We start from the raw sequence: 13,763 nt of genomic DNA, 5'->3' as shown, positions 1-13,763 counted from the left end.
GGAACAGAGGCTGACTCACAGTCAAAGCCCCGCCCGAATAAAAGTAAAACATAAATTGATTGCTTGATACAAACAATCTGGCTGATGAGGCCTAGACATAGCACCTGACATCTATGGTCAGGGTAATCTAAAATGTAATGGCAGAAAACCGTGCCAGCGACAGGTGACTTAGGGCACTCTACCCCTGGGACAGGACCAAGATTAAGTCCTATAGGTCATTAGTCTTAATGATAATGACAGTAAAAAATGATAATCAATCCTGGGCATATAAGCTATGTACAAAACCTCACACAAAGGTTCCCTGGCATTGACAAACTATACTCATGCCTGCTCCAAATGCAAATAGCATGAGCGAAGCAGCATAGATCTACATCAGAACGAAAAAAAGACAACTATTGTATGACCCAAGCATATGAGACACAAAACCGTCTTAAATGTCTTAAATATGAATGCTAAAAGAGCTAAAAATGGCAGAAAACTGTACCATTGATAGATGACTTTCTTAGTACATACTATCTCCGGTCCAGGGCCAAAGGCTTAGGCAGCCAGAGTCTGGAAATTATGTGGGTTATACATAAAGATTGTCCGATGCAAACAATCTGGCTGATGAGGCCTTGACAGAGCCTCAGACATCTTATGTCTGGGTTGTCTAAAGTATAACAGAAGAAAACTGTGCCGACGACAGGTGACTTAGTGCACACTACCCCTGGGCCAGGACCAAAGATTAAGCACCCAGAGTCCAGTAGGTCATAAGAGTTGTAATGACAGTTAAAAAGGCTAATCAATCCTGAAGCTATGTCTGAAACCTCACAAGAGGGTTCCATAGTCTGGCGTGATGCACCTATGACTGCTCCAAACACACATAACATGAGTGAGTACAGCCCAGGTCTAACCATCGAAAAATATGCCTATCTAGACAAAACCACTTCCACACTGAACCCGAGAGTAAATTAATAAATCCTCTGTGCCTAATATATTAATCCTATTTCATTCACGAATGAAGAAAGAGAAAAGTCTTGTCAGATACTAAAAATTCCTGTCCACCCGTCATAAACTGAATCTATTATCTTTAGAATATACCCATATAAATATGGACAACGCGACTGTGTGTGGGGATGACTGGAGTGAACATAATTCTAATGTAAAACGCTTCAGAGAAGTTGCTCAAAAACACAGACTGACTTTCAATGAATCCAAGAACGTTATAGGTGTTGAACTCATTGATGTTACTGGCTAACACCACTTCGCCAAATGGAGCCTCCTACATCACTGAAAGCTCAGAAAAGAGCCTGTGGCATGTTCGCTTATTACTCTCCCTTGATATCCCACTTCTCTGATAAAATTCATTTACTGAATAATAACACCACATTCCCACTTCCACCTGAAGTACTTCAGACCTTTGACAATCTCAAGGAGGAACTCGAGACGGCGGTCCTGGTAACTGCAGATCCTCAGCTTCCTCTTACCGTAGAGTCTGATGCATCAGACATTGCTATTTCAGCTACTCTCAACCAGGAGGGTCGCCCTGTTGCCTTCTTCTCCCAAACACTCTCGTCAAGTGAGAAACACCACTCTTCTGTCGAAAAAGAGGCTTACGCAATTGTGGAAGCAATCAGAAAGTGGCGTCACTTCCTAATCAATGCTCACTTCAAACTTGTAACTGATCAAAAGTCTGTGGCTTTCATCTACGATACGAAGCAAAAAGGAAAAGTTAAAAATGACAAAGTTTTTGTTACAGCTACGATGTAATCTACTGTCCCGGGCCAGAAAACCATGCTGCTGACGCACTCTCTCGAGCTACATGCAGTGTTGCTTCTTGTGACGATTTAAAACACATTCATGAAGCCCTCAGTCACCCAGGAGTGACTAGAATGATTCACTTTGTACGAGCAAAGAACTTACCTTACAGTAAAGAAATAAAGAAAATGACATCTGGATGTCCGGTCTGCTCTGAAATCAAACCTAGATTTTACAAACCAAAACAAATGTCCAACCTCATCAAATCTACCCAGCCAATGGAAAAGCTTAGTATTGACTTTAATGGGCCACTGCTTAACTGTACCAGGAATAGTTATTTATTGACACTGATTGATGAATATTCCCAGTTCTCATTTGCCTTCCCTTGTGCCGACATGACTACAACCACTGTAATTAACTGCCTGAACCAAATGTTTTCAATATTTGGCATGCCTCACTATGTACATTCTGATAGAGGTCCTCAATTTTTGTCTGAGGAATTAAAGTCATTTCTCCACGAAAAAGGAATAGCACCTAGCCGATCAACTCCATATAACCCTAGAGGGAATAGGCAAGTGGAACGACTCAACAACACAATATGGAAAGCAATCACTCTCTCTCTCTCAAATCCAAAGGACTATCAACTAGTGAAACATAAATACTATCCCATTGGTTGAACTATTGTATAAAATCAACGATTTGCTTTCTTTTAGTGGTCTGACCTTGACTTTTTACTTAATTTTTAGTAGAGTCAAGCTATTTTACGGAAGCTACGTTTTAGGTGTTTTTGTAGGGTGCATGCATGTGTAACTCGGGTTTTTCAATTACTCTCTTCGTATAACAGACTTCACCCTACTATTGTCATGCAGGGTGATATGCATTTAGTATAATGGATTCTTTGATTTGGACAAATTTTTTATAGAATATCTCATTATATTTTACGATTTCATTTAGCTAGTCTTGAATCGATAATATTTTCTGGCTTTTCAGCGTTATACATTATGTGCTACTATATGACTTTGAAGTCTCATATGAATTCACAATTTGACCAATTGTGTTGTAGAATGGATAGATAATGATATTTACCAAAGTTGAAGTTTGTTAATCTACAACACTGGTCGATTGTGAATTCAATTACCTTCCCTTTACATCATTATTTATATCCCCTACCCTCTAGTTCTGTTGATAGATTTATATTATCTTCATAAGATCCTTGAGCAGTTTATTTTAGAGTTGGGTAGTATCTGGGCACATATAGTACCCTGCTCAAAATTTAAAGTGTGATCGGTAACTGGAGGGTTCATAACTCAAATGAATTCACAATCGACCAGTGTTGTAGAATAACAGACAAACTTCAACTTTGGTAAGTATCGTTTATCTATCCATTCCCCACTGTTGTCATATCTGCCCCTCTCACTAACCTGTGTCGAGGCCCAAGGATTTGCATGAGATTGTCACTGCTATCAATAAGAGAAAATAAACGTTCACAACAGACAAAATGTAATTAATTAAGTATTAATCTGAAGCTAGACACTGCAAAAATACCTGCTCCATGTAAGCTCCCCTGACTAACTTGGCTCCAAAATAAAAATCCTCTTGTCTAGCCATGTCAAGATCGACTACAATGTCGTTATATGCCGTCTGTTGATACATCAAAAGAATATAATTTCAATTCAAGTCTTCTTCAAGGTGTTGAAATCTTAACAAGCAGACATCTGCAGAGATTCAATTTAATTAGCTACTCCAAACCATTTTTATTTTCAAATCATACATACAGCAAATCTGTTACTATTTATAGAGAGTATGTATAATTCTAAGACTTTTTATACCAAAACCAGCATAATAGGACAAATATTTCAAAAGTTATTAAACTTTGAAGTTAGGACTTTCTTGGTCGAATTCCAAATGGCCCAAAACCAAATTTTTCAGATTCAGCTATCAGCTGAAATTATAATCCTTTCAAAAATGTACGGTAAAAATTTTAAATACAGTGACAAACAACAGAAAACAATCAAATTGAAGCTTGTTTTCAGGACTAACAAGCAATGAAGCTATACATATTAAATCACGTCATAATATTTTTCTTTGGTTTATCTCAAAATGAAATAAAGTGTCATTCGTGACATAACGTTCACAGATAGAGTTGATATGATGGATTTCAAATTTGGAGCATTGGGTTCATCAACATCATGAATTGCGCCAAATAACAGATCCGGCTCAAATGTTGATAAAAAACAACAAAGGACGGGCTTTCATTTGATACAATTTTTGAAGCTAAAAAATAATAAGAGTTGTTTTTTTCTTTGATTTTGTTAGTTTTTGGTTTTTAAAAAATCTTTTTAGAGGATAACTCATTCAAACACCAAGCGTAAGTTATACCATAAGAAAGATTTGGTTATTTTGGTGCCACTTGTGAATAAATCTCCATAGAGAGAGCCATAGGGGTATAATTTGACCACCAAAACAGCATAATTTCCTATGAAAGTTGTACCAAAGTAAATCAATTTAACCTATTTCCAGAACTATAAAGAAAGAAAAATAATAGCTCTATTATACTGTCTTAGAAATATGTTTCTCTATCTCAATTATGAAGCAAATGCCGCAAGTTAGACTGATATTTCGAGAAACAACTTCTGTTGAGGCAGAATCGGGCGGTTTGGAGTAGCTAATTTCACGTGCCTTACCATGATAATCTGGTGTTGCAAAAAAAAAATATTTATCTTTTCTGCATTAACAGTTATATATTGATTTATATACTGTTCTCTGCCAACAATTTGACAATTACTCCATTTTTGACTTACAAATTGCAGTCTCTTTTACAACTGAATCACAAAATCAACTGTTATGGATAAGGCAGTAAGATTTGAGATAAATAAACTATTCTTGATTATCCCTATTTAATCTTTCACTGGTTACAGACTTGGATGAGATGTAGTGAAAGAGTACGGTATTATCCAATTAGAAAAACGAAATTTGAGTCTATCATATTTTCCACTGATTGTCTCTAAAATTTATATATCAGTATTTGGTCATGTCAGAGAACTCCCTTCATATCCTATGCAACATTAAAAATGTAGGTGTGTAATTTCAATCATGTCTTTACCTTGGTATAGTTTTGGTATGTGTTAAAGATGACACTGCGCTCCCTGTTAAACTGTTTCATCATTTCCATGGTCAATCTACGAATGGCTGGCTGAAAGTAGGACTGTTCTGCGTCTATCATAACTCTTACTTCTTTCTCTTGAGCATACTGAAATATATAATAATATAACCACTGAGAGGCTTCTACATTGTTTTTGTCCAACCCCCTTTTCACAAGCTTGGAAATTTTGGAAGGGATGTTACCTCCAGTATACACTGCAGTCCCCATAAGATAAACTTCGTTAAGATAAACTCTGAGGCTAGTCCCAATTTTTCTGCCCTATATCATAAGTAATTGAAAATGTTTAAGATAAACTCCGTCCGTGAGCTTGTCCGAAGAAGATAAACTCATCAGTGGCATTGCATATAAAGTGCTGAAAGTTTACAGTTAAAGTGTCTATATGGGAAAGAATTTGATTTGGGATATGTAATACATGAGCTGAGTGTGTGATTATCCAATGTCAGATAAAGCATCATTGACTTGCTTATAAATATAAAGTTTGCAATTAAAATGGTTAAATAGAGAAGATTCTGATTCGAGAAATGTACTTCTTAGGCAGACATGTGATTAACCGGTGTAGACTTAAGCACTATGGTCTTGCTTATAATTATCAAGTGCAGAAAGTTTGCTATTAAAATGATTATGTGTAATACATTACCTGTGTGATTATCCAATGAGGCCTAAAGCGCCATTGGCTTGATTATAAATATAAAGTTCGCAATTAAAATGGTTAAATAGAAAAGATTTGAGTAGAGAAATGTACATCTTAGGCAGAACATGCGATTAACTGGTGGAGACTAAAACACTATGGTCTTGCATATAATTATCAAGTGCAGAAAGTTTGCGAATAAAATTATTATTAAATTAAATCTAAATCCAATTCGAGAATGGTACTCAGGGGTAGAATATGCGATTTACCGGTTCACACTTAAGCGTCGTGGTCTTGGTTATAAAGTGTCAACAGTTTGCAAATAAATGGATTAAATAGAAAAGAATTTGATTCTAAAATGGGACACAAAAGCAGAATTTGTGATTAAACAGTCCAGACATAAGTGTCAAGGTCTTGTTTATAAAGTGCAGAAACTTTGCGATTAAATTGATTAAACAGAAAAGAAGTTGATTAGAGAAATGGAATACAAAGGCAGAATGTGTGATTAACGGGTGCAGACTTATGCATCATGGTCTTGTTCATAAAGTGCAGAAACTTTGAGATCAAATTGATTAAATAGAAAAGAATTCTCTTTGAGAAATGTAACACATAAGCAGAATACGTGATTATGGGGGCTAAAGAATCGTTGTCTTGCATATGAAGTGCAGAAAGTTTGCGATTAAGCCACTGCATTATTTAATCATAATGTTGCTATCAAATGAATATTGCAATACAATTTTTTTTAATATGTTCATTTAATTAAGCTAAATATGCAGGATGCAAATAAATAGACTGATCCGTGAATTTTTTAATAATTAGCTGTTTCTATAAATACCTCCACCATTTAGATTTGTGATTAAGTTTAAGATTGATATACACAATTTATCTTACTAACCAAGGTTTTGCAATAACGGGGAGTGTATGTGAACCCCAGCAAAGAAAATTTAAATTATATGAAAGAGATATGTAATCAATAAGCAAAACAGTAAGCTCTGACCTGTTTTCTAGATTAAAATGAAATTTTATTCAGGTATTTATCATGTTTGTCAGTTTGTAGTTGAATACGATATTCACTTCAGCAAATCAAGTTCCTCTTCAATTCTCTGAATATGAAGGATAACATCAATGTAGGGTACAGCTTTCAGTAATTTTTATTTTATTTTTTTTAATTTGTTGTTGTTGTGTGTGTGTATGTGTATTCTAGAATTAATTCTTTAAAGTTCGCATTGATTGTATGTCAGTCTTTAGGACATTGATGACCCTAACGCGGCCACAATTTACAATGTGACGGTCACAACCCCTTTAAACGCAGAGTGGGTACTTTTGTTTGCAAGTAATGCTATGTTAAGATTTTAATAGGCTCTATGTCTCCAATTAAAATGCATTCCTGTGTTCAATTCATTCCTTCTTATGATATTGGGATGTTTAATTTTCATGGATTAATTGTGATTGTGAATTTCAAGACTGTTGTGTGTAATTTAAGTAGACGGCCTAATAGATATTTTTTATTCATTTCTTTTTTTTAGTTTTGTTTTGAAGGAATTATTCTCAGAAATATTGAACATATACACCAAAGACTATATCCCCCTAACTACTTGTTTTATTATTATTATTATTATTATTATTATTATTATTATTATTATTATTACCAATACTATTATTGTTATTACTATTATTATTATCATTATTATTATTATTATTATTATTATTATTGTTATTATTATTATTATTATTATTATTATTATTATTATTATTGTTTGTTTGTTTTGTTTTTAAGGGTTTTACAGCGCTTGCAACACATTTAGGTCATAACAGCGCCAGTAAAAATGAATAAAATGGGATAGTAAATGTAATATCTTGGTATTATTATTATGATTCAAGGGATATAATCCATTATTTGCATTGTTTTTGTTATATAAAATATTATTGTGGTTAGTGCCCTTGCACTTCCCACTGAAGTGTAACGTAACACTGAGAACGGGAAGTCATAGTTCTCAACGTTACTTGGCGTGCGACTTCTAGAGCGGTACAAAAAGTGTGGGGCGGTTCGTACCAACAGTGTACGTTTTCACTATTTAATCAGCTGAGCTGACGCGCCTCTCTCTCTCTCTCCCCCTCCCTCCCTCTCTCTCTCTCTCTCTCTCTCTCTCTCTCTATCTCTCTCTCTCTCCCTCTCTCTCTCTCTCTCTCTCTCTCACTCTCTCTCTCTCTCTCTCTCTCTCTCTCTCTCTCTCTCTCTATATATATATATATATATATATATATATATATATATATATATATATATATATATATATATATATTATATATATATATATATATATAAATAAACAATAAAAGCAAAAACCATGAAATAGCAGTGCTCAACTTTGTGATAAAAGGAGCTATTTGTAAACATTTTAAGTATAATTATTATTACTCCTGGTAATAATAATTATACTTATAATGTTTATATATATATATATATATATATATATATATATATATTATATATATATATATATATATATATATACAGTATGTATATATATATATATATATATATATATATATATATATATATATATATATATATATATATATATATATATATATATATATATATATATATATATATATACTACTACTACTAAAAAGCCCGCAATTTCGCGGGGAAATAACTATTTTCATTCGATATTGCCAGAATCATTTTCTTGATTAGCTTGATTACGATTAGATGCACATTTTAATCGATGTGCTTGTCGTCGATGCCATGCTTTATTCGGCATGATTTTAGTTTATCAGTCAGTAGATATCAATCAAGGTTTGTTCTAGAGTTTTTAAAACGCTTTTATATGATGACAAATTGAATAAATAAACGCCTGACAAAAGATCAACGGTGAAAATACAAATTGAATGAATACTGGGGATGTAGAAGCTTTCGGAATGTCTCCCCTTTACTTAACTTATGTGAGGTCAAATGAAAATCTGAAGCGGACGCGAAAAATATCATGTCCCCTAATCTGTCTACTTTTGGTTTGTTCGGGCTAGAAGCTAGACAGATCCAACTGACAGTTTGCCAACAACGATTAACTAAATATTTCCCAGGGCAATAATTATCATATCGATGGCATAAAAACGACAGTAATATCAGTAGACCGTGGGCTGGCTATACCCCCCCCCCCCCTTTGGGATTTTATTCCACTACTTTTTTATGTTAGGCAACCTCCTTAGGAAGTGATCTGAGCATGTTAGCCACTTGGCAAGTGTCGCCTTAACAGAGTTATTGCCCCTGAAAGGTCACGTGGTGCAAAAAAAAGTACCAACCCATTTAAAATATTCATAACTTTTTTAGTTTTAGCTCTAGAACATTCAAATCGGTTCCAAATGAGAGGCCACAGTCTATACCTAAACATAAGTTACGATATTAAGGTTTCAAGATTTTTGTCTTGAAGGAAATCCATGACAAAAGGTCAAAAAGCAATTTTCTTGTGTTTTTCAATATCTATTTTTAAGAATAACAATAACAATTGAAAAATGAATAGTTCAATATGCTCTAAATAAATGAAAATGTAGATGTACTGTAACTTAACGTACATGCCAAATTTGAAAGCACCTGAAGTGATAGTTTTTGAATGGGAAGTCATTTAATGCCCAAAATACCGAAAGCCTGTGAATATTTTTTTTTTCAAAATTGAGTCAATAATCTATATATTCATGTTGCATATCAAATTAAAGCTCTCGATTAGCAGAATATAGTTATTTCATTAAAATAATTTATAATAATTTATCAATGGCAGCATATGACGGGCTTAGCTCAAGATGTACTTTGCTCCACCAACTCAGCTGCAGAAGCTGGGTATCTTTTTCCTCTTTGCTGTCACTGTCACTGTCACTCGTTTCTTCCTCACTGTTGTCACTGTCAAATTCATCAGCTGAAAGGGTTTTGAAAACATCATCTTCACTATCATCTGGCTGACCAGTTGACATATCCACCAGATCTTGTGGAACAATGTCTCCAGCACACCAGTTGCATTCTAGGTGTCCATCAGTAGTCACCCTCCAGCCATGATCCTCAGGAGGTGGCAGATTTGGAAATGAGATATTGGATTTCTTCCAAAGAAGCGTCTGATAATTCACACGCATGATGTGCATTTGAAGAGTGAATCGGCATGGGGGCAGCAGGCTAAAATCAATTCCAACAGAGTTTGACAGTGACAGAATATTTCCAGACCCTGTGTGGAACCGTTGACGAACCATATCAAAATGCAATTTGTTCACATCTGAATAAGTATTTTTATTGTAGATAAAGCAAACAAACTGTTCCAAGTCATCCAGAAGCTTAGAATCCACAATTTCATTCACACCAAGAGCCACGAATGCAAGAAGAAACTGTGGTTTTGCCTTCATGATTTTCAATTGCTTAATTTTTCATCTTCAAATGAATGCACTAGTGGTGTCACATCCTGTAAAAGCATGAAATCCCAAAATTGCACGAATCAAACTTGTGTCATGCATCTGAGATAATAGAGATATGTTGATAAGTCTGCGATGACATCCTGTTCCAGTCCATAAAAACAGCGGATTTGAAATTTCAGTTGCAAAGTACATCATCAGTAGAAAGACATCTGTATCTGGAGAGTGAACAATAATTTCATCACAATCACTCTTGGCTGCATGAAAACAATGAAGTATAATGCAGCTGTCTGCTTCTTCATGTGATGAACATAATGAGTGTACGATGGTGGCTTCTGTTGTTACTCCGTCTCTACTTGTCAAGCAAGTGCACTGTTCTTCTGATACAAACAGTATTTCCTTGCCTTTGTATCATCCTCCCATGACTTTTGAATAAGGTTGATGAGATTTTTCTTGTTGTCATCATTAGATAGAAAAGACTTCTAATCTCTTGGCGTTTTTGTAGATAGCCCCCGCAATAACAAGGGTTTTGTCTGACTGGAGCGTCTTCTGGTCTGTTCAAGAGATTTGATGGATTTTGTGTTATACGAATCTGTCACAAAATGAATACGTTTAGCTGAGGGTAAAAGTTGAAAGATCTTTTCTGACGGCTGGCCAAAAGTTTCCGGAATACTTTTTAGGGAATGAAAGACAGCATTTCCATCAATTACAACTTCTTTGCATGTATTCGTATTGTTTGTGACATCAACAAGAGCGACAGGATTTTCTAATTCATGCATCAATGCACTTTTGTCTGTTTTTGTTGGAAGTCCATCTGGTGTTGCAAGGGCCCATGGGATTGGACTTAGAGGATATGCCAACACTTTTTGCAGATCCAAGTCATGATGTGTACTGACCATCAATAACTGCTCAAAAATGTTTCTCTGTGCAGCGATCTGTACACTTTGTTGTTTTGATGGTTTTACAGTGACAGTTTTATGGTCGTTATGAAACGTCTTCAGAGATGTCTTTTTTATGGGCTTGTGAAAGGAATGTTCTTTCTCCACCAGACGTTTTTGAACAAATTCATTAAATTGTTCCTGGCCCTTTTGGTCAACAGACAAAAGATCATCAGAAATATTTTCTGCTGCTCTCATCCCTGAAGATAAACATATTATTAAAGATTCCTTTTCGTCAATATCAAAGGGATTTATGAATCTGTTAACTGCAGAATGCACACGCTGAATAGCAGCCTCACTTTCCCGTATTTTTGATGGTCTTTCTTCTTTGTGAATGGAGGTGTCTTCCTTATTCATGTCGGCTTGTTCGAGAGTGGCATTTAAATACTCATCTCTTGTGGGTCTGGTAAGACACCAGCGATGATATGTAGGCATATTTCTGCTGAAGTCAATAATCCCCCCTTTAGATTTTGCTTGCCGATTGATAGTCTGCTCGATCAACATGTCTACAGTTTTTCAGCAACTCATCAGCACCTGGATGTGAATGGGAAAGATTGGTCAGAGACATGAGGTATGCTGACACGTATCTAGCATAAATCTGATGGTCCATTGCAAAGAATAAGGGACATAGTTCCTGAAGGCACTGGACATGAACAATGAAGTTGTTGGTCTTTGTGTCTCGCTGAAATTTTAGCAACAGTCAAACTTTATCCATATACTTAATCCAAAATTGGGCTGTTTTTCCAAGCCATCCCTGGTGAACTCCTTCCCTAAAGTGTGAGTATCGCATCCACAAATCTTTGAAGTCTTCATTCTCTGATGCACACTCGAGACTATTTTCGTGAAGAGCATGGACTCACTGATTCTTTTTTCACAAATTTGATGAGAATGTTGTAGTTGGTATGCTGCTCAAACTGTTTAAATAAACATCTCTCTAGAGCCTCTAACATCAACATGTGAACTCTCAGTGCTCTATTATAGTGCTTTCCACTCATCATTTTGTTCATAGAACCACTTGCACAGATGCCAGATTCTATGATAATTTCTTCAAAACCTGTCCCTTGCATGAGTTTTCCCAAAGCAGAAACCCATCCTTGCCAGCCAGGAACTGTCTCTCTCAATCCTTCTAGATTGGATCTACAAAACATCCACAGTGGAACTTCACCTAGTACAGAACATGGTACACATACTTCAAGTGTCGGTATGGTTGGTTCTGTTTTTTGCTTTAAGAAACACGGTGGTAAATCTTTGGGTTGGTAATTCATGGATCGCCTTTTACTCTGTGTAACAGTTGTTTGACCCGTGTCTGTCTGGCAGCCATCAATTTCTTTTTCATTGGTCACTTCCTCGTTAGGCTTTTCTCTTACTTCCTGAATCACTATCTCGTGTGTCGTATGTGTTGTGTCTGAACCAGAAAATGTTTCCTCAGCTAGGTCGAAGTTATCCCAGCAGAAGTGAGTTACAAGGTTGTTCTCTGTTTTGATTTGCTGAGGAAGAATGTTCTGGAGTTGGTAATGCTGTCACAAATGGCAGTTTCGATTTCCAGAATTGCTGAATATGAAATAGTGTGTCCAAATCTGTTCAATATATGAATGAGTTGTGCATTACCTGTACGGTGTCTTACTGATACACCCAGCAGTCCAGCAGTATATGCTTGGGCATCTTCCAGCGCCCATTGGTGACACAATAGCATCTGTTATCGATCTATTAAGTCGTTCTTGCTTAACTGTGCTTTGTAGTGTCACTAAATACATAAGATAAAATATCATGTTATTATAATGTTCATATCTGCACTCCACTCACCGAGATCTTTTATTTGAGATGCTACAAGACTATGTTTACATAAATTCTTAAATAGTAATCTTTGGACAATTTTAGGTCTATTTTGACCTTAAATAAGCGCCAACTCCGTAACTACTTCTTCGAATACTTCCAAATTTGGCATATACTTTGTACATTGCACTCTCTACAACTTTTGTTTTTAAAGACATATAAAATTGTTTATAGTTTTTGTTTTAAAAAGTTTGACAGATGTTCAAAATCGCAAAAAAATATTTTTTCGACCTTTTAAAGTCAATATTTTAAAAGATAACGTTTTCAGTACCATATTTTTAATATGGACGTATAAAATAACTTTCAGGCTTTCTTTTGAAACCAATATTAAGACTCTACAACAAAAATTGGCAAAGTTATCAACCTTCAAAGTTTGTTAGTCCTTGTCTAATTTTTCTGCACCACGTGACCTTTCAGGGGCGATAACTCTGTAAAGGCTACACTTGCAAAGTGGCTAACATCGATTTTTTAACACTTCTATGGGTACTCTTTAAGAAAATATGGGTGTACAAAAATCCCAAATGGGGGGGGGGGGGGGGGGGGGGGGGGGGAGGGTTTCGACTGCCAGCCCACCGTCTACAGCAGTAATATTCGTTGATGTTGTTAATCGGTGAAACTTGTTTAAAATTTCTGTACCGTCATGTGATCAAGTGAATTATATCACTATGAATGCCACGATTTGCTGAAAAATGCCAATCTGACAGTTCCTAGCAAACCCCCCCCCCCCCCCCCCCCCTTTGCTCAGGAATTTCTCTACTTTCTTTTTCTTCCACGCAACTCTACTGGACAGAGTTGAGGGTGTGGTCATGAGGTGTTAGTGTCTTCGGTAAATTTTTTATGATATCTGTTTGACTTAACGAACTTTCAAACTGACATTAAATTATAAAAGGAAATCAAGTTATCTGTTTATCTATCTGTAAAAAATACATTTCTATTTTTCAAATCTTTCAGTAGAGTTGTGCGCCGTATCAATTTTTTTATTGACTCAAATAAGCACAATGTTCTCCACAAGGCTATATTTTTTAAAGAAAGGAAATATATATATATATATATATATATATATATATAT

General features: G+C 35.5%; 1 protein-coding gene across 4 annotated transcripts in view; it reads right to left on the bottom strand.

Annotated features, from left to right (window-relative positions):
• LOC144967693 (proline dehydrogenase 1, mitochondrial-like) overlaps positions 1-13,763 on the bottom strand; it is a 99,885-nt gene that overhangs the window by 21,083 nt on the left and 65,039 nt on the right. For all 4 annotated transcript variants that reach the window (XM_078905233.1, XM_078905232.1, XM_078905235.1 and 1 more), the window contains exons 9-10: positions 4,841-4,987; positions 3,283-3,378 (exon numbers count right to left, since the gene is read on the bottom strand). In XM_078905233.1, the coding sequence (XP_078761359.1) occupies positions 3,283-3,378; positions 4,841-4,987 (243 nt within the window). The remainder of the gene's footprint in view (positions 1-3,282; positions 3,379-4,840; positions 4,988-13,763) is intronic.

The sequence above is a fragment of the Berghia stephanieae genome, chromosome 3, assembly GCF_034508935.2.
Source record: "Berghia stephanieae isolate SIO BIC M18660-M18661 chromosome 3, UCSD_Bste_1.3, whole genome shotgun sequence".
NCBI classification, from domain to species: Eukaryota; Metazoa; Mollusca; class Gastropoda; order Nudibranchia; family Aeolidiidae; genus Berghia; species Berghia stephanieae.
This window is presented reverse-complemented; position numbering and strand designations above follow the sequence as displayed.